This window comes from Juglans regia, chromosome 9, assembly GCF_001411555.2.
Source record: "Juglans regia cultivar Chandler chromosome 9, Walnut 2.0, whole genome shotgun sequence".
NCBI classification, from domain to species: Eukaryota; Viridiplantae; Streptophyta; class Magnoliopsida; order Fagales; family Juglandaceae; genus Juglans; species Juglans regia.
In genome coordinates this window covers 227,456-248,681 of record NC_049909.1, presented here as the reverse complement: position 1 = coordinate 248,681, position 21,226 = coordinate 227,456, and the positions used below count along the sequence as shown (strand labels likewise).

Here is a 21,226-nt window from a genome sequence, read left to right as displayed (position 1 = left end):
CAGCCAAGAACCCATAAAAGTAAAGAAAACTCACTTCGAGGGTGAGACTAAGAGCCTCCAGAGAATAATAATAAGAAGATGAAATTTCATTAACCAAAATGATACTTTCCAAATGGAATAAGACAATAATATTCTATTAAAAAGACAACAAAGCCCTTAGGCAACAACCAATAGCAATTAAAAGAAAGTAACGGCTTATTCCTCAAATACATATTCTAGAACCTAGTCTTTATCTTCACTTTAATGTGCTGACATAATCTTAGCATTTCCTTAGATTAACAGTCACAGAACACTCCAGCATCTTCTCCTTCTAACCCTAGACTTGGATTACGACATTTCACTTTGCAAGCTTCCTTTCCACTTCTCTCTTCAGGCCGCCGCACACAACCAACCCTCACAGCCACCTATGGCTAGATGTGTAACAGAGCCCCATCGATTTAAAACACCTTGCCCACAAGATGTGGGTAGGAATTTTGCATCTTGTAGAACGATTCCTAGGTTGCATCTTCATCCTTTTGCCCCTGCCAACGGACTAGAACCTCTGTAACGGGTAAAGATCCTTTCTTTTTCACTCTTCACTCGAGTACAGCTTCTAGTTCTGGGCTTAGAATACCCTGTGCATCTACGGGTGGAAGATGGGCTATGGGTGTCTGGTCTGGGCTTACCCGTTTCTTCAGTAGGGAGATGTGAAAAACATGATGGATTTGTGATGAGGCTGGCAAATCCACTCTGTAGGCGACCTCACCGACGCGTTCAATCACCTGGAATGGACCGTAGAAGCAAGGAGACAGTTTAGCATTTCTTCTTTTATGCTAGGGATTTCTAACGATATGGTTGTAATTTCACAAAAACCCAGTCTCCAATATTTAAAGTTTTCTCATTCCTTTTCAAGTTCGCATATCTCTTCATTCTATCTTGTGATTTTTGCAAGTTATGTCGCAACAGATGTATGATTTGATCTCGGGATTGAAGGGAGGAATCCACAGCTTCAACATGGGAGGTGCCAGGAAGGTAGTTCACTAACTTGGGATGGGGGTAGCCGTATAGAGCTTGGAATGGGGTGAGTTGAGTCGAGGTATGTTTGGTGGTGTTATACCACCATTCGGCCAAGGGGATCCAAAGTGCCCAGTCTTTGGGACAATCACCCACGAAGCAGCATAGGTAGTTCTCCAAGGCCTTGTTAACAGCTTCAGTCTAGCCGTCGGTTTGGGGATGATAGTTATGCTATAAGCCAGTTTAACTCCCTATGGTTTAAAAAACTCCCCCCAAAATTTGCTGGTGAAACTCTTGTCCCTATCCGACACAATAGAGTTAGGTAAGCCATGGAGACAGAATATGTGTTTGATAAAGAGTTGGGCTAAGGTGGATGCTGTATAAGGGTGGGATAAAGGGATGAAATGACTATATTTAGTTAAATGGTCCACCACAACCCAAACACAGTCATATCTTTGAGACAGGGGTAAACCTTCTATAAAATCCATGGTTATTTTAGTCCAAGGTGTAGAAGGAATGTCAAGGGGTTGTAATAGGCCACTGGGTAAGGTGTTATCTGGTATTACACACTGACAAACATCACATTGTCGAATAAACTCCTTTACATCAGCCTTGAGTCCATGCCAAAAGAATTCCCTCCACACTCTGTGTAAGATTGTGTCAAACCCTGAATGACCTCCTGTTGGACTATTGTGAAGGGCCTCCAAGAGTTTCAGCTTGAAGGGTTTAGAATTGGGAATACACAGCCTACTCTTATGGTACAAGATCCCATTCCTCATAGTGTAATGGGGGGTTAAGGCCCCTTGAGACAGCTGCTGCAACAACTTCTGAATATCTGTGTCAACAGAATAAAGTCCTTGCAACTCATCAACCAGTTCTAGAGTAGGGACTGAGACCATAGTGAGGGCCATAGCTGCTGGATTACCCTCCTCAAATCTTCGTGATAGAGCATCTGTTGCTCGATTATCCTTGCCTCATTTATATTCAATTAGAAAATCAGAACCCATTAGCTTGGAAATCCATCGCTGCTGCATAGGTGTACCCACACGTTGGTCCAGCAAGAACTTTAAACTCTGCTGGTTTGTTTTCACCACAAATTGAGCTCCTAACAAGTAGGGCCTCCACCTTTGCACTGCAGAAACTAGTGCAAACAGCTCCTTCTCATACGTCGACAATAACAAAGCCTTGCCTTTTATAAAAGGCAATGGGATGTCCTTGTTGCAATAAAACTGCACCCACTGCTCTACCCGAGGCATCGCATTCTATGTAGAAGGGAAGTGAGAAATTAGGTAGTGCCAACACAGGCGGTTTCATGACTGCAACTTTCAACTGCACAAATGCTAACTCAGCCCCTGGATTCCAAAGAAAACCATTCTTCTTTAAGAGGTCTATCAAGGGGGCTGCAATTCCCCCATAGTCCTTGATAAAAAGTCAGTAGTACCTGGTAAAGCCCAAAAAACCCCTCAATGATTTGAGGTTCGATGGTCGTGGCCATTCAACCATGCCCGTAGTTTCTCGGGATTAGCCTTGACACCATGGGTTGAGATGTAGTGCCCCAAGTATGCTACTTCAAGGCTGCCAAAACTACATTTTGATCTCTTGGCAAAAAGCTGGTGCTCTCTTAAGATTTCCAAAGTCACGGCCAAGTGTTGTAAGTGTTCCTCCTCCGTCTTGCTGTAAACTAATATGTCATAAAAAAACACAAGGATAAATTTCCATAAATAAAGTTTAAAAACAGCATTCATTAGACTTTGGAATGTAGATGGAGCATTAGTCAAGCCAAAAGGCATGACTGCAAACGAACAGAGCTACTCGTGAACAACTTGGGCTTGACTCATATAAACTCGATTTAGATTCGGTTCATTTGATAAATGAGTTGTTCATGATCACTAATATTGGTTCGAATATTAAACGAGCTAAACTCAGTAATCTCGACTCGACTCGGTGTAGGCTCGTGAACAAAATTCATATAAACTCAATTTGATTCGCTATGAGCTCGTCACAATACTCGTAATATTTCTATATATATTATTTTATTTATTTAATTGCTAAGGTTATGGTGTATTTTATTTTAATATGTCTTTTGTTTATTTTATTTTAGTCTTTTGAGTTTGGGCTTTTGTAGTTGATTTATACTGTTTTATATCTTTTGGACCGCGTGTGTTTGAAGTTGATGCCTAGCTTGTTTCAAGTAAGAGCCCAACTCCTTTTCATTAAGCTATGCATTTTGACCATGATAGAAACCCTAGAGCCCCTTCTTATTTCTTCTCTTCTTCAATGCGCTGTTCACCCCCCCCCACTCCCCTCCCTCTCCGCTTTCTTCTTTCGTCTTCTTTCTTCTTTCTTCTTTTGTCATTTTTCTTCGTTCTTATTTCTTCTTTCTACTGTAGAGAATACGCACGCCGCCTCACTGTTAGGGACCCCCGGTCTTGTCCCTAACACTAAGGTCCACAAGCTCGTCTTGGTGATGATGGCGACTGAGTGTTCTTGCCAACTTGCTTGGCCTTCCACAAAAGGATGGTGTTTGAGTGATGAGATGATATATTTGGGTAGGCTAAGTGTTTAGGCTAAGGCAAATCAATGTGGGCGGCTAGACTTGTTCTTGAGTGAAGTGCCAAGATGATGGAGGCTAGGGTTGAATGGATGAGATGAGGTTAGGGTTCGGGTTCGGGTTCGGGTTGGATGCAACTAGAGATGTCGTGGGCTATGGTAGAATTAGGGTTGGTGTGGGTTTGGAAGATTGGCTTAGAATTATGGGTGTTTGATGCAATGGGAATGGCTTAAGGGTTGCCCTTAATGTTTGGGCCACTTGGATGGTGATTAGGGTAGGTATGGTGAAGTGTAGCTAGGGTTTTGTATGGTGGCTAGGGTGGATTTCGAGATTTGCAAGAGTTGACTTAGGGTTTAAGTTTAGGATGATGCTAGGGTTTGGGAATGAGATGGAAGAGTGAGGCTAGGGTTTGGTGGCTAAGGTAGGCGGATTTGGATTGACTTGGTCTTAGGAAGATTGGCTAGATTTGGTTGGGTTAGGGGTGGATATGGGAAGTTTGTAAGATGGAATGAATCTTTGAGTGAAGAGAGAAATTTGAATTTGAATTAAGATGACAAGTCAATAGTTGACTTAGAGTGATTGTAAGAAGAGTGATTTAAGGAATTGAAGAGGATTTGCAATTCCTTAAATTAAGGGATTGGAATTGGGATTTGAATTTGAATTTGAATTGGAGGAAGTCAAGACTCCTAGAAGGAATGAGTTTCCTTATAGAGCTTTGAGATGGGCGGCTAGGGTTTATGGTGGATGGCTTTAGGATGGCCGAATATGGTAAGTGGATGGTATGGCTAGGGTTTTATGAATATGATAGATGAATGATAATTATGCAAATGTGAACTAATATGGAAAGTAGGGCAACACTAGGGTTGGCTGAATGATGTATCTGAGAGTGGAGGCTATGTGTATTTTAGATAGGGCAAGGTGTATGGAGGGAACAATTTATGGTAAGTTGACAAACTGATGGAAAGGATGACAAACACTATGGTGGTCGAGTATGTGGTATGGAATGGATCAAATGAGCAATGAAATGGATGTACACCAAGAACAAATGAAGAACACGATGAACAAGTGATAAATAATCAAGAACAAAGTGAACAAAAGATAGCCAATTCAACTATGATTCACGAATTGTACATAGATGAAATAAACTTCTTTATTGATAAATTTGAAAATAACAAAGAGAACAACAACTTGGATTCACGAATTGCACCAAGTTGCAAGAACAAGATAGATTGAACCGCACCTATTCACGAATTGCAAGGTGTGATCCTCTCTTAGGGGATTCACGTATTGCACCCCAAAGAGTCCAAGTACCTTAGCACCGAATGGTGATCTCAAGAATAAAATAGTCTACCCACTAAGGAATTTGCCAAAAGATGTAAATGCAAAGCCTAAGGGTCCTATTTATAAGGATTACAACTTGGAAACCCCCAATAGGTGTCCCTTGAAAAATAAATAATTAAATAAAAATTAATTATAAAAAATAACATGGTTGGCATGGGCCAAGTTGACCCATGGCATGCATGAGCCCATGGGTGGGCTAGGCTGGCCCATGGCTAGCATGGCTGTTGGCATGTGGCTGACATGCCCATGGGGCTGCTGTGGGGCTGTCCAGCCTTGTCATGACATGGCTAGTGGCTTAACCATGGGTCACAAAACATGGGGTCCTACCACACACCTCTTCTGCGTCGTCGTCCACCTCGTGCCGCTGCCATTGCGCCTCGTCCTCTTCCATCTCCCCACAGCTCTCTCTCTCTCTCCTCTGCATCTGTGTGTTGTTGTCGGTGTCTCCCTCCACCATTGAACCCATGCCATGAAACTTGAAACAAGTATTCAAGTCATGAAGTCCAGACAAAGTCAAGTAGCTCGAGCTCGTATAAGTTCATTTATTTTTGGTATTCGAGTTCAAACCAAGCTCGATTAGAAATCTCTATTTTTTGAGCTCGAGTTGAGTTCGAGCAGATATATATGTTAATCGAGCTAGCGACCCCTAGTTCAAATTCGACCCGACTCGGTTGTTTGCAGCCTTAGGCATGACTAAAAACTCATAGTGGCCTTCTCAAGTACAAAAGGCTGTCTTGGGAATGTCTTCTTGTTGCACTCTGATCTGGTGGTAACCAGATCACAAATCCAGCTTTGAAAAAATTGTGGCCCCACGTACTTCATCTAGAAGTTCCTCCCCCACGAGTATTGGGTATTTGTCCTTAACTGTCACATTGTTAAGGGCTCAGTAATCAACACAAAGACTCCAGGACCCATCACTTTCTTACCAATAAAATAGATGAGGAATAAAGGCTTTGGCTAGGTTGGATGACTTCTATAGTCAGTAACTCTTTCACAATTTTTTCAATTTCATCCTTCTAAAAAAAAAAAAAAAAAAAAAAAAAAAGAAGAAGAAGAAGATAACGATAAGGTCTAACTAAGACAGGTTTAGTTCCAGGCTGTAATAAAATGGAGTGGTCGTGGGATCTATGGGGTGGGAGAGATTTGGGTTCAAAAAAAACATCTTGAAATTGATGTAATAGTTGCTGGATTTGTGCAGATGGAAGCAGGTCAGTGGCTATTGTGGTACCTTCCAAAAGATGCAACACTACCCCTTTGTGCTCCAAACTATTGCTGGCAGGTAATTTACCTTCCTCAATCAATTTGGAATTAATCAAGCCCTTGAGTGTTACTGTTTTTCCTGCCACATCAAACTGCATTGTTAATTCTTGAAAATTCCACAAAATAGGGCCTATAGTTTGTAACCAAGCCACACTCAACACCATGTCACAACCAACTAAGCTTAATATATAAGCTTCTGGTTCAATGTGTAGGCCTTGTATAAAACAAAGGCACTTTCGAGACCCAGCCCTCACTACTCACTAAATCACCATTTGCCACTTTCACTTGCACCTTCACAGATTCGTCTAGAGGTAACAAAGTTTTTCTTAGCACTTCCGGGTCTAGGAAATTGTGTGTACTGCCTGTGTCAATAAGTACCACAATCTAACAATTCCCCACCTTAGCCTTAATACGAATAGTTCTCGGGTTTACTGAGTTAGTGATGGCATGCAAAGATATTTCAAGGTTGCCCTTGGAACCACCAAAATCCACCAATGCACTCTCTAACTCCTTGTTATCTTCCTTCTCCTCTTCAATTTTTTCGGTCATGGGATCTTCATAAATTTCTTCAATCAAATATAATTTTTTTTTACATTTATGGCCTGGACTCCACTTAGATTTACAATAGTAACAAAGTCATTTTTCTCTTCCCTCATGCATCTGGTGTTGGTTGATTTTCTAGACTGGTAGGGATCTTTGTGGAGATTTGGGAAATTCAGGGGGTTTGAAGGGTGGCTTGAGTAGTCCAAGTTCCGGATTAAGGGTAAAAAACTTGGGAGATCTTGGTGAGGTTAACTGTTTCTTCTTGGATTTTGGCGAGACTATAGGTAGTAAGGAGATTGTGGGCATTAAACATGCGAACAGGAAGGCAGATCTCATCATGAAGTCCACTGAGGAAAAAACTCAATTTATAAGTCTCGGAAAGGCCGCGTAACCTATTTGAAAGAGTTTCAAACTAAGACTTATACTCCTCAACCGAACCTATTTGTTTTAGTCTAGTTAAGGTGTCCATCGGATCATCATAACAACTAAGACCAAAACGAATCAACAATGCTTTTACAAATGAATCCCAATCACCCAACACTCCTGACTCATCAAGGTCCTGAAACCATGTGAGTGCCTTCCCATGCATATGAAAGGAAGCTAATCTGAGACGCTGCTGTGGTAAGGTATTATGGAAGGAAAAGAACTGTGATACCTTATACAACCAGCCGTTAGGGTCTTCCCCATTGAAGCTAGGAAAATCCAATTTGACTAAGCTTGTCATTGTATCACCAGCAGGGACTAAAGGAAGTTTAGAATTATCTTGGTTACCTGATGATAAATCCTCATGGTTTCATTGCTTACTTTGTTTCTACAGCTCCATTGTCAATGCAGCCAGCTGCTAGCGGATGGCCTTCACGTTAGCTTCCAGGGACTTGTACTGTGTTTCTGTATTTTTGAATTGGTTTTCAGTTGATTTCTTAAGGGAATTTAATCCCTCTTGCAGCTGTGTAATGCGAGTACCCTCAGCCATTAGAGTAATAGTTGAGAAAATGTGAGTGTAATGGAAATTCAAAGGCTCTGGATACCACTTGTAACAGCCAAGAACCTAGAAAAGCAAAGAAAACTCATTTCGAGGGTGAGAGCCTCTAGAGAATAATAGGAAGAAGATGAAATTTCATTAACCAAAATGCATAACCAAAATGATACTTCCCAAACGGAATAAGTATCTGACAAGCATAACAATATTCTAGTAAAAAGACAACAAAGCCCTCATGCAACAACCAATAGCAATTAAAAGAAAGTAATAGTTGATTCCCGAAATACATCTTCTAGAACCTAGTCTTTATCTTCACTTTAATGTGTTGGCATAATCTCAGCCTTTCCTTAGAGCAATGGTCACAGAACACTCTAGCATCTTCTCCTTCTAACCCTAGACTTAGATTACGACATTTCACTTCGCAAGCTTCCCTTCCACTTCTCTCTTCATGCCGCTACACACAACCAACACTCACAGCCACATAAGACTAGATGTGTAACAAAAGAAAGGGAGAGGAAGAGAAAGGGGTGTTGGGAGAAAGGAAACAGATTCATGGGAAAAAAGGGGTAGAGCAGTTGGACAAAATAATTTTGTAATAAAATAATGGGGATAGCTATGAATAGTTAGTCTCCAAACATATAAATGACTTTGAATATATTATAGCTCAAAGTCTGTCATTCTAGTGTTTACAGAATCCAATGCAATGATTTTAAAGAGAAACCATTCAAATTTTGGCAAGAAGTAGTGTTTAACGAGACCGATGCCAATGCTCCAATGTGGACTTTAAGGTCATTCTTCATCCCTTGCCAAATATAGAGTCAGCCCTAGCCTTGTGTAACGATTTCTGGTAACCAACATGTCCTCCATAAGGGCTATCATGTATGTAGTGTAGGACTTGGGTCTTGAATGGTGAGTTTTTTGACAAATAAATCCTTCCCTTTTTTAATAGAAGCCCATTCACCAAAGAGAACCCCTTGTCAGCCATCTGGGCTTGTGATAACCCTTGAAAAAATTCAGAGAGTTCAGAGTCAGTCCTATAAGATGTCTTCAAATTCTGTAGCCACATAGGACCTAAGATTGTAATCCCAGCTAAGGATCCTTCCTCTCAGTTCTTTGCTTGTTGGGACAAGGTATTAGCAGCCTTGTTTTCCCTCCCCTTCTTGTACTCAATCACAAAGTCATAACCCAACAATTTGCTGATCCACTTCTGTTGAGTGGGTGTCACAATTTTCTGTTCCAATAGGAACTATAGGCTTTGCTGGTATGTTATGATAATAAAGGCCCTTCCTACTAAACAAGGCCTCCATTTCTTCACTGCATACACCAAAGCTAGGAGTTCCTTTTCATAGGTCGATAGGCCTAAAGCCTTTCCCTTAAGGGCATGACTAAGGTAGGCTAATGGTCTACCCTCCTACATTAATATAGCCCCAATACCTCCCCCTTAGGCATCACACTCGATAAGGAAGGGCTTAGAAAAATTAGGTAAAGTTAGAACTAGAGGTATGGTCATGGTTGTCTTTAACCTTTCAAAGGCCTGAGTCGCTGTCTCAGTCTATTGGAAGGAATTTTTCCTTAGTCATGTCATGAGTGGGGCAGCCAATAACCCATATTGCTTGATAAACTTCCTGTAGTAGCCCATGAGGCCCAAAAATCCTCTTAAAGACTAAAGGGTTTTGGTTGGGGCCAGTTAAGCATAGATTGGAACTTGGAAGGGTCGGCCTTCACCCCTTCTACTAAAACTAAATGCCCAAATAATCAATCTCTTAACAACCAAATTTGTATTTACTCTTCTTGGCAAAGAGGGAGTGTGCACCAAATGTTTCTATCACTATTGTCAAGTGCACCACATGTTCTCCCCTGGTTTTGCTGTAAACCAGAATGTCATCAAAAAAACACAACACGAACTTCCTTAGATAAGGTTGAAACACTTCATTCATTAGCTCTTATTTAATGATACCCTGACCATAGGTCTAGCTTAGAAAAAGTCATAGCTCTGTGTAGCTCATCAAGTAGCTCATCTATGACTGAGATGGGGAACTTATCCTTGATAGTTTTCTTGTTTAGTGCAAGGTAGTCCACACATATATGCCAATTGTCATCTGCCTTTTTGATCAGTAGCATAGGAGATGAGAAAGGTGATTGACTCAACCTAATAACACTAGCTGCTAGTAACTCTTGCACTATTTTCTCAATTCTTGTCTTCTAGAAAAAGGAGTATCTGTAGGGTCTTACAGATATAGGTGCAGTCCCTTCTTTAAGGTTAATAGGATGGTTAAAACTCTTATTTAGGAGGCAGCCCCTTTGGTTCCTCAAAAACCTCATTAAACCTACCTAAAATTGTCTGTAAGTCATAAGGTACCACTGCCTCTCCTTTATTACACAAATCTGAAGGAGTATTCCCCTCCTCTCTACTTTAGTTAACTATGACAGTTCCATCCCATCTATCCACTCATGACGCATGGGGTTCAAACCCCTAAGGGTTATGGATTTCTTTCAACAGTGAAGGTCATAGTTTGAGAAGCAAAATTCCATAGCACTGGACCCAAAGTCCTCAACCATTGCATCCCCAAGATTATGTCACAACCACCCAGGGGTAGTAAAAATAAATCAGTAGAAAATATCTGCACTTGCAACAAAAAATCAGTTTCCTCTAGTTTGCCTCCACTTCTTATTCTTTCCCCATTGGCTACCCTTACTTCAGTTTACTCCATAGAATTAATGGCCAACTTAGCCTTAGAAATAATGTGCGGTCTAGAAAGTTGTGGGTACTTCCTGTGTCTATAAGAATTACCACTTGATGTCCCTCCATCGTGCCTAGCACTCGCATGGTTCTTGGGTTGACTGATCCAGCAATTGCATGGAGTGATATTTCAGGTGTTTCTCCTCCCACATTCTGGACAACTACTTCCCCTTCATCCTGGTGTGGCTCCTTGTTTTCGTCTTCAATTAATTCACTCTCTGGTGAGAATTTCATCCCTTCCATAACAAATAGTTTGGCCCTTCTACATTTATGATTGAGGTTTCATTTCTCCTCACAAAAATAACAGAGAACCTTCTCTCGCCTCTCCCTCATCTCATTAGTACACACCAGTTGAGTGGGTAGGGTTTCCTTCCAAATAAAGGATTCCCATGTATGAAAGTTCCCTGCCTCCTTAGCATATTGAAACCAAACCAAAGCATCTCCTTCCATATAAAAAGAAGCCATTAAAACCTTTTGTTGATAGGGCATTAGCTGGATGGCAAAGTAACGGTTCAATTTGTAAACCCAGCCAGTGGGATTTTTCCCATCAAATCTGGAAAAATCGAGTTTAATGGAACGAAACTGCATTCCCCCAGAAACTCCAGACCACTCTTTTTTCACTTCTTCATCTTGCAGGTCCTGGTGCTATTTCATTCCTAATACCTGCTTCTCATGCTCCTTAAATTTTGTGTCCTCCGCCATTGTAGAATGCTCCAATCACAGGATCTTCAGCTCTGATGCCAACTTTGTTACGGTTCTACTTTAGATCTAATTTATGAGAAAAACTGTAAAGGAAATTTGTAAGAGAGACTCTAATTTTTTGAGAAAATCAACACCTCCAATATGGCGTTAGCCTTGTAATTGTTCTTCACGATACTTTCCCAGAACATTCTACCACACATTAACAGAAAGCAAAAGAAACCAAAGCTGAAATGACTAAAATGCTCTTAAAAGAATAACGGGCCATCTAAAGACAAAAGGCTATCTACTACACTCTAAGACAAGCCCATGTTTATTACATAACTACGCATAACGGCCCATGGCCCAGCCCATCAGAATACCCTTCTCTATCCCATCTTCAGTTCCCAGTTCCGACACGACCAACACTACTCTTCTATCTCCTTCTCCCTAACGCAGAACAGCAAAATGGGGAGTTTTCGAAGAAGTCTGATCGGCGTGCACCGAATCCTCAATTCCAATAGAAGCTCCGTCGCAGCCCCTTCCTCTCAGGCCTTTTTTGGGCCTCGATATCGTGGGGTTTCTGATTTTTCTTCAATCAATAGCAACGATACTCTGTCGTCTGATATCGATCTCTCCAACGAAGAGAGTAAGAGACGCTTGTTTAACAGTCTGTTATATAGGAGCAAACAACGAGGCTTTCTGGAACTGGATTTGGTTCTAGGGCAATGGGTGGAGGAGCATATTCATTCCATGGATGAGAAGGGAATTAAAGCTCTCGTTCACGTCCTTGACCTGGTATTCTTCTATGTTCCTTTCTCTTCTCTTCTCATGTTTTAGCTTTGATCATAAGCCATTTACATCTGTCTTTGATACCATTTATCTTTTTAGCAAACAAGAGGAGATTCCTCTGATACTTCAAATGATTAAATTAGGTCTAACAAGAAGAGATCCCTCTTAGACTAAGATTAGAGCCTTTATTGATTTTTTCTTAGGGGTAAAAGAGTTGCTGGTTTCCTTGGACAGCTTACTCTGCGATTCTATTAGAAAATGAATTACTTTTTGGGAAACAGAGACTAAATACTCAATGCATTGAGTTCTTACTTTGGATATGGTGTATCTGGTCTTCAGGAAAATCCGGATCTCTGGAGGTGGCTTACTGGGCAAGAGCGACCCCCCGAATCAGTGAAAATAAATCCTGTGAGACATGATCAAGATATGAAAATTCAATTATTTTTTTCTCTTTGCTTTTCTTATTAATTTTTTTTTTTCTAGAAACTTTTATACTTCCATTTTTTTTTTTTATAAGTAATCAAAGATATTGTATTCATAGAACTAGGCAAGGCCCAGGTACACAGAAAGTATACATGAAAAAACGCCTAGCTAGAGGTTACAATAGAAAGGAGAAGATCATGGACACTAGATCCGTTACAAACTATTGCCCCCGCCCATAGGAACAATGACTTAAAAAAGAAAGCTTTAAGCTCAGCCAAAGTTCTCTCATGATCTTCAAAACATCTAGCATTTCTCTCATTCCATTAAACTACTCACATTTGACTTTTCCTATTTATTTGAATTCAATTTTCTCATTCAATTTATTCGATCTTATAGGTGTTTACTGCAGTGCATGACAAGGTTATGAACAACCTCAACAGCCATTCCGCCCCGGAAACACGAGCAATACCAGGACAACCATGGGTAAGGGGGTGGGAAGATATGAGGAAAGGTCGAGACGGTCCTATTGCAGGGAATCAGTAGTTCTGCGAGCAAAATTGAGCTATGTTTTGAATAATGCGTTTGTCCCCTCCACTGGAGGAAATAAATAAGATGTGTTTGTTATTTTAGTTTCTATTTGTTTTTAAAAATAAACAGCTTTAGGGAAACCAAACTGCAATGGAGCCTTGCCTCTAGGCCAATGTGGTGTAATAAATCATATATATTTGGCCTATGTTCTGTATCCAAAGTTGCTTATTGTAATGTAATATGTCATATATTTTGGTTCAAATGTGCTAGTCTTGGTAATTCGCCTACAATGGAAACTGTATTTTCTTTATGTTCTGTTCTCTGGAACTTTTGACTTTTAAATGTGACAAAAACTTATGCTACGAGAACAGAAAGTAGAAGGAAGAACAATTGTCAAATGCTAGTGTTGATACAGTTTCCATCCTATTGGCAAAGTCTTCAAGGCTCTTTCTTTCTCCACCTGCAACCCAAGAAGATTTGGTGGCTGCTCCTACTTCAAACACTCCGAAAATCAAGTAAGTTACCTTGTGAGATCTTAGGAAGAAGAAAAACGACAATCTTTTTTTAACTTATTTTCTCATGGGGTCTGGCTGTATTTATAGGCTATCAAGGCAAACTGGGGTAGCCCTTTCCTGCTCCTAAAAAGGTTGTCTACTGCCGTTTAGCTTTACATTCTCCATGACAGAACAGTACATCGCATTTAAGGTTCCTCAGGCTTTATGTCTTTTGTATTAAATGTGTCATTAGGTCATTTTTGCGTTAACACTCTTACGACTAGTTTCGTTATGGGCAACTTAACTTCTCATTAGTTTGACGAAACTTATCCCTTCGCTTAGGATGCCAACGCTCCTCGACTTTGACCTCGAGCATTGGGGGTGGGGAGGGGTGCCCCTTGCTTGCGCTGTGGTGAGCACTCCTCATCACGAGGACCCTTAGAGCGAGGATCCCTATGACAAGATCCCTTAGTGGGGAGCATGACAAAATATAAAATTCTCATCATCTCATTATTATACATTTTTCAAATCTTCATATAAAATATAATAAACAATTCAAATTTTTTAAATTTCAATACACATTTTTTAAATTTCAAAATAATAATAATATTAAAACATAATATTTTAAACTTCAAAACAAAATATAAAATTCTCATATCACTTTCCAAATCTGCCCGAGGCGAGCATTTCTTGCTTCGAGATCCTTTTGGTGAGCACTCCTTGGAGCTTGAGAGTGAGGATCCTTATGACCATATCCCTCGGTAGGTATTGAATGGGTAAAAAGGACTGAAAGGACTTGCAAATAAATGCTTGACAACATTATTGAAAGGAATAAAACCTTCTTGAAAAGCTATCTATTTCTTGTATTTCCCTTGTACAGTGAGTACTCAGTCATTGAGTATTTATAGACAATTTCCATAATAGAAAGAATACAAAGATCAAATCTACATTGTACACCTCAGCACAATCAGTTTTGCCAATTTTTTCAAGAGTCTTCCTTTCTTAGCATTCTGTAGTTGGTTATTTAAGAGCTGAGTCATGCAAGGCTTTTTGGTAATTCATCATGGACCTTTGCTTCAATAGCCCCCCTCACTCCAATTGGTACTGGAGAGATGGTAAGGCAGTAGTGTAGTAAATTGCATCGTACTGGTGAAAGTGGCTTTGTGAGAATGTCAGCCACTTGGTCTTTGCCAGGAACAAATGAGACTTTAAGGGTCTTGGCAGCTAGACGATCTCTTACAAAATGAAAATCAAGTTCCACATATTTAGTTCTAGAGTGTAGAACTGGGTTCACAGATAAGTATGTGGCAGCAAGATTATCACACCATAATTGCACTATTTAAGGAGATTCAAGCCATCTGTAGTATATAAAGTTTCAAATGAACCGATGTAACAAACCTCTTTTTGACTTGTCTCCTCCAGGATACAACAACCCAACTGATCATCGTATAGCTCAAACAAACTATGTACAAGTGATTGAATCCAAAACTCCACTAATAAAAACACCTTCCTTTTGTCTGAAGATTTCTCAAAAAATATCTACACACTTCTCTTTTTCTTCTCTTGTACGGAAAAAATAAGCAACTACCACACTCCTGTGTTCAGAAAGATTGTATTATCCAGAATGAATCAAAAAGCATTTTCAAACAGCTATCATCTGGAAAAAAAAATTGTATTATTGCATTGTAAATCTTAAATATTCATTTAAGACTAATGGTGCAAACTGTTTCTCAATCCCATACTACTAAGTACCATTTCGCAATCGTGTTTCTTTCACCAAAGTGGGTAAGAAATTGACTAAGTCGATAGACTAAAACCTACGCGATTGTTCAATTCGTGAGACATTTTCGGGGTTTTCACAATGTTCTTAAAGCCTAAAGAAATTCATCAATGACCCTGATGTCTCGTCCTCAAGATTGACAACTGCGGCGCGCTCCTCAATTGTTCGACTGGACTCAACTCCATCTCGTGACATCCTCACCTTGAAATAATCTCGATCCATCCACATAGTCGGGTGAAGAAGAGAATAACGCTCCTCAAGAGGCAAAGCCTTCCGCTCATAGCTTACCCTATTCCTAGTTATATCCATCACATGGGTACATAAAATAACTACTACCATAAAAAAGAGAATATAACACTCACAAAAGCTACTGCCTATACTGGACAAGTTCTAGGGGTTTGGTTTTGGGGTTTCAGTTTCTAACAAGCCCAATTCCAAATTTTTTTTGCCACAATGAAATTACCAAAGTATAAAAGAATGGATGAGGGTGTAATGAGATGAATTTGAGCGGCTAATAACATATGAAAGTGATTTAATCAAGTGATTAAACACTAAGCTAAAATCAGCCAACACTTAGGTTTTGGCTTTCACTAGAGTTTTGGAGTTTCAATTAAATCTCAAAGATTTGGAGTTTCACTATAGTTGAAACTCTCTTTGGTTTGGAACAAAAATGAATGGTTGGATGGAATAGTATTTGGCTTATGTGGCATGATCACAATACTTGATTTTCCTTCCTTTCCTTTATATTTTCATCTCATGATTCCTCCTAGTGCCAGGTTTCATATACTATTCACCAAGTATAGCTAAGATCTTACCAAGTGTCTAAATAAAACTTCTCTAGATTGATTTGGACAATCCACACTATGATTTGAAATTATGTGGATTGGGTTCTAACACGAGTGTTACTATTTACTTCAAAAAAGGCAAAAATAACTTAGCATCATAAAATCCTTAATAATCCTATGAAACTAATAGTGCAATTCATTTTGCAAATTTCATCTCCTAAGCGCTTCGAATAAATCAAAATCGAATAGTTATCATCTAGAAAACGAAAATTGTATTATTGTGCCGTAAAATTCTAAATATTCATATGAGACTAATGTCACGAACTGTTTCTCAATCTCATACCCCTAAGTACATTAAATAAATAAAATTGTGTTTCTATCACCAAAGTGGGTAAGAATTAACTAAGCTGAAAGACTAAAACATACGCGATTGTTGGATTATTGAGACCTTTTCTGGATTTTCACAATGTTCCTAAAACCTAAATTTCTATCATCCATTGAATTTTTGCTGGATTGTTACACAAATTGCAGGAATGTGTGTGCCATGTCTAGTCTGTCTGTCTTTGTCATCCTGTAGATGGACTACTAAGACTAAATGGCTCCCATTCGAGCATGCATGGAGTCAGAAGGACACCTGACAGTCTGCCCTATAAAAGGGATTGGAAAAGGGACAAATCTCACTTTTGAAATCGTAAGCATTGGAGTTTCTTTGGAGTCAGAGTCGTCAAAGAAAGCAAGTGGCTTAAAGTAGAGCAACAGAGGAATCAATGTTAGCTCCGTCTTAGTATTCTTAATACTGTTTAGGTAAGTTAGCTTCTAAGACAGTACTAGGAATGTGGAGTAAATGTTATGGGTATGTTGTGAGATTTAGCCTTGCATATTTGTAATTTTCCGCTTTCTTTACATGAAAATATTATACATCTTCTTCATTATGTTTAGAGATTATCTTTACACTATGGCTTTGAGATGATGAGTTTGTATGGTTCGGATTGATGATGTTGTAGATTTTTGGGTGCATGAGTCTTACCATGTGTCGATCATCATGGATGGGTTAAGGAGTCCCCATGCCATTCCTACGACACGTTGCCACAAGTTTCATACGAAGGAATACGGGTACTCAAGATAATCGGGGTAGAAGGATTTTGTATTGGCCTCACTTAATAGACAGGTTGAGAGATTCCTTGGGCATATCTTATGTTGTGTCTTCAAGTTAGTTGACTTGGTAGAATGTGTCCCCAGGCCAATCCAGTATATCTCGATATGTGTGATGGACGATTTGGAAAGGCGAATTAGCTTCCACGTTGGCTAGGTGAGAGTGAGTCGCCGAGTCGAATGGTGAAGTGATTCCCTGGGGGATTTATATGATGAGATTTAGTGCTTGAAAAGATGGTGGTTCCTCGCCTCAATGATAACTATGTATACTTGAGATTGTCATAGAGGGTAATTGCTTAGAGGGTGATTCCTCTCCATGGTTATATACTCATTTTTTTTTATTCAGAGGGTGGTTCATCACAATAGCTATGAATACATGTGTTTTTACCTTGAGAGTGATTCCTCGTCATGCATAAATATATGTGTTCACAGATCTTTTACATGAAACTATGCATTACATTTTCATGATCATTGTCTCTCATTTGCAGTTTTGTCATAGCTATTTAACCTACATATGATTTCGTGTATTGAAATCATAGAATTTGATGTAGAAGTAGCCCTAAGAGAGGACCCCAATGAAGAAGGACCGAGCTTGCCCAAGCAACAATAACGAAGGCATGTCTCTGTTACTAGTTGGTTGTACTTTTGGAATGTGTACTATTTAGTCCGGCGAATAATCATGTTTCGTCTTTTGCACCTGAACGTAAGGAAATGAATGGATAATACTGTGTAATATTATTTGGGAAGTGACGATGATATGTGGATAAATGAACCTATTTATGGTTTAGATCTCTGGTACAAATAAGATTTAGTCTCTGACTAAACCTTATACTTATTCCGTTGCGATATAAATGCCTATTTACTTACATGTGCACTTCTTTGTGAACATTGCAAAGCCTATTTCCAATCAAAATTTTGGGTGTTGCCGATCGGCTGGCACCCTTAACACCATGGATCCTCGCCAAGTTCTTTACCAAGGAACGAGATGCCACAAGGTACAAATGGACTGTTGAGATTGAAGGTCTCTGATTTAAGCATATCAGGAGTTAGAAGAATGTCAGGATTGTGACTCAAAATCTTGGGTGGAGGATCTACAGATATGGACTCACTCCTCAAAGGGATGAGGAAACTATTGGTGGAAAGTTCACAAGAAGAAGAAGTCCTCACCTTGATGCAAGAGGTAAGAGCGACGAACTACGATGAACTAAAGGGCCAATATAGAAAGGACCCAAAGTTTTTGGAGATTTGACAGAGGATTGGGAAAAAAAAATAACCCTTGCATTTTAGCTTGAGCGAGTGTCAAACCTTATTTTACAAAGGACAAAGACTAGTTCCTACGAATTGGAAAATTAAGGAAAGAATACTCGTAGAAGAATACTCATAGAAGCCCGTGCATCACCATATTCGATACACTCGTGGAGCACGGAGATGTACCGGGATTTGAAGAAGAATTTTTGGTGGGAATGAATGGTGCATCATGTGTAGGCAAGTGAAAGTTGAACACCAGAGACCTGCCGAGTTCTACATCCCTTACTTTTATCAGAATGGAAATCAGATGATATAGCCATGGACTTTGTGGCCGGGTTACCCTGAACTCCTAGTGGTAAGTATTACATTTGGCTGATCATAGATAGATTAACCAAAAACTCACATTTTCTTTCGATCACTACCATAGAGACTTTAGGAAAGTTGACTTGACTATATGTTAAGGAAATAGTTAGGCATCAGTGTGCCTAAAACCATAGTGTTAGATCAAGACCCAAAATTTTCTTCCCATTTATAAAAAAGTTTGCAAGCAGCGATGGGCACCTAGTTAAGGTTAAGTAGTGCATACCATCCGCAGACTAATGGACAGTCGAAAAGGGCAATTGAGACACTGGAAGATATGTTAAGAGCTTGTGTGTTGGATTTCAATGGCTTTTGGGAGAACCATGTCCCACTAATCAAGTTTGCCTACAATGACATCTACTAGACTATTCAAATGGCCCCATACGAAGCCTTATATCGGAGGAAATGTAGATCGCCTCTATGTTGGGATGAAGTTGGATAGGGTAAGCTCATTGGGCCAAAAATAATAAAAGAGATGAGAGAGAAAGTAAAGCTCATACGAGAAATAATGGTGACTGCACAAAGTAAGTAGAAGAGTTATGCCAATATAAGAACAAGGGAATTGACCTTTGAAAAAGGTTATTGAGTGTACCTTAAAGTGTTGCATATGAAAAGAGAAAAGGAAAACTACACCCAAGGTATGTTAGGTCCTATTAGATATTGGAAAGGGTAAGCACAGTGAAATAAAGAGTAGCGTTACCAGAAGAGTATGAAGGGGTGCATAATGTGTTTCATGTCACCTTACTAAGGAAAAGTTTTGGGAACTAGCAACCCTGAATAGTCAGTCCAAATCAGGTTTAGTTGCAACCAAATCTCACATATTTAGAGAAACTCATACCAACCAAATCTCACGTTGATGATATCGTGAGACCACGCGGAGTGAGACGAGAAATCCGAGAATGTGATTGCCAAGAGGAGGATGGAGGTGAGGTCTCACTAATGTCTCATGACACTGAATCTAGTAGAGGAGCTATAACATGAGAGAGCAGTTGAGACGGATGCCACAGAAGCAGTGGACGAAGAATACTAGGGGAGGAAACCCTTGACAAATGATGAGGGTCAGAGGGTGGAACAAAGATTGAGTATGCTACCACCTCGGCTGGCATCGACAGAGAAGGATTAAGGACGCCTCGCCTAAGGCACATTCCTCACAATTCCACAACGAGGGAAAGTCCTCACGATATTTTAAGGATGAAATTTCCTATTAAGGAGGGAGGAGGTGAGGATCGCGCCAAACCAAGGGAAGATATCCCTTCCTGTGAGAAAAATATTGGCGACAAGAGGTAGCCGAGTGGGCAATGTGCAGCCGGTCAAGAAGTAAGGTGAGCAGCATGTTGTAGAGAGCCTGGCAGATGCGACAACATGGGATGATGGAGGAAGGTTTGTTCTACAGCAGGCGAGGAAAGGATGTGCTGACAGTACAAAGGCGAGCAACAGGCAAGGACAAATTCAATACAAAGATGGGAGCTCTCCAAGATAATATGGAGGTGCTCAAAGGACAACATGTGTCGTACCCAAGGCTCATGCTCCATCAGAGATGTCACATTTGGAGTAAGCCTAGGGAAAACAAACTATGGACCTGCAGGCTATACCTTCTGGCCTTAGAGGTATGGCCTAGTGCCATGTGGGAGACCTTTATTAGGGAAAGGACTGTGGGATTGGACCCAATGCAAACTGTAGGGACGTGCATGCCTTGTCCAATCAGTCATTCGGTCTCTACGATTCTTCAAATCCAACAAATGGATAGTTGAGATTGAATGTCTCTCATTCAAGCATATTAGGAGTCATAAGAACGTCAAGACTGTGACTAAAATTCCTACTGTATAAAAGACATTGGACAAGAGTCAACATCTCACTTTTGAGATTGTAAAGTGTTTCACTTTCTTCTATCTGAAACCCTCAAGGAAGCAAGGAGCATAGAAGCATCATCATTGAGGAATTGGCACCATTGCGATTTTAGTATTATTAATACTGCTCGGGCAGGTTAGCTCCTATGACTATATTGGGAATGTGGGGTAAATTTTTGTCAGAATGTTTAGGGTTTTCATATCTATATCTCACCTCTTTCTTACATAAAAGTGCATGTTTTCTTCATTATCTTTATTGTCTATCTTTACTACGTGATTTTGAGATGGTGAGATTTTGAGATGGTGTGATTTTAAGTGTAGTTTCTTTTGAGCATTCTAAAAATTGTTGAACGGGTTGAGTCGTCTCCGTACCATTCCAACGGCATGTTATCCCAAGTTTCATACAGGTAGAGAGATTCTCAGTGATAATCGAGGTGAAACGTTTTCATATTGACCTCACCTAATATAATGGGTAGAGGGAGGCCCCGTGTTGATCATGCATGATGCCCTTTGTTATGTGTTAATCGAGTAGAATGATACCCCATATAGAATAGGTTGAGTAATTCCCATTCGATTTTGGTGAATGAGTTAGCATGTTGACCACGTAAAGAGATTCCCCATACGGAATGGGTAGTGATTCCCCATCAGCACTCTTTGAAGCTGGAGTAACTACGCTATGCCGCTTTATAGGAGTAGCATCTGGGTGGAGACCATACCCGAACAGAATAGATG

The 21,226-nt window shown here is 40.0% G+C and overlaps 1 protein-coding gene across 2 annotated transcripts; it reads left to right on the top strand.

The window, feature by feature from the left end:
* Nucleotides 1-11,478: 11,478 nt before the first annotated feature.
* Nucleotides 11,479-13,138, top strand: LOC109009728 (succinate dehydrogenase assembly factor 2, mitochondrial). 2 transcript variants are annotated; one of them, XM_018990326.2, is made up of 3 exons: nt 11,479-11,883; nt 12,217-12,285; nt 12,697-13,138. In XM_018990326.2, exons 1-3 carry the CDS (start codon nt 11,554-11,556, stop codon nt 12,841-12,843), a joined length of 546 nt encoding a protein of 181 aa, XP_018845871.2. In that variant the 5' UTR covers nt 11,479-11,553; the 3' UTR covers nt 12,844-13,138. The 2 variants fall into 2 exon arrangements, with proteins under 2 accessions (XP_018845871.2, XP_018845872.2); XM_018990327.2 differs by lacking the exon at nt 12,217-12,285 and having other exon boundaries at nt 11,489-11,883.
* The last annotated feature ends 8,088 nt before the right edge of the window (nt 13,139-21,226 follow it).

Coding starts and splice junctions, on each gene's coding strand:
- LOC109009728 (XM_018990326.2), top strand. CDS start 11,554: ATGGGGAGTTTTCGAAGAAGTCTGATCGGCGTGCACCGAATCCTCAAT. Junction 11,884..12,216: donor TCGTTCACGTCCTTGACCTG/GTATTCTTCTAT, acceptor TCTGGTCTTCAG/GAAAATCCGGATCTCTGGAG. Junction 12,286..12,696: donor AATCAGTGAAAATAAATCCT/GTGAGACATGAT, acceptor TCGATCTTATAG/GTGTTTACTGCAGTGCATGA.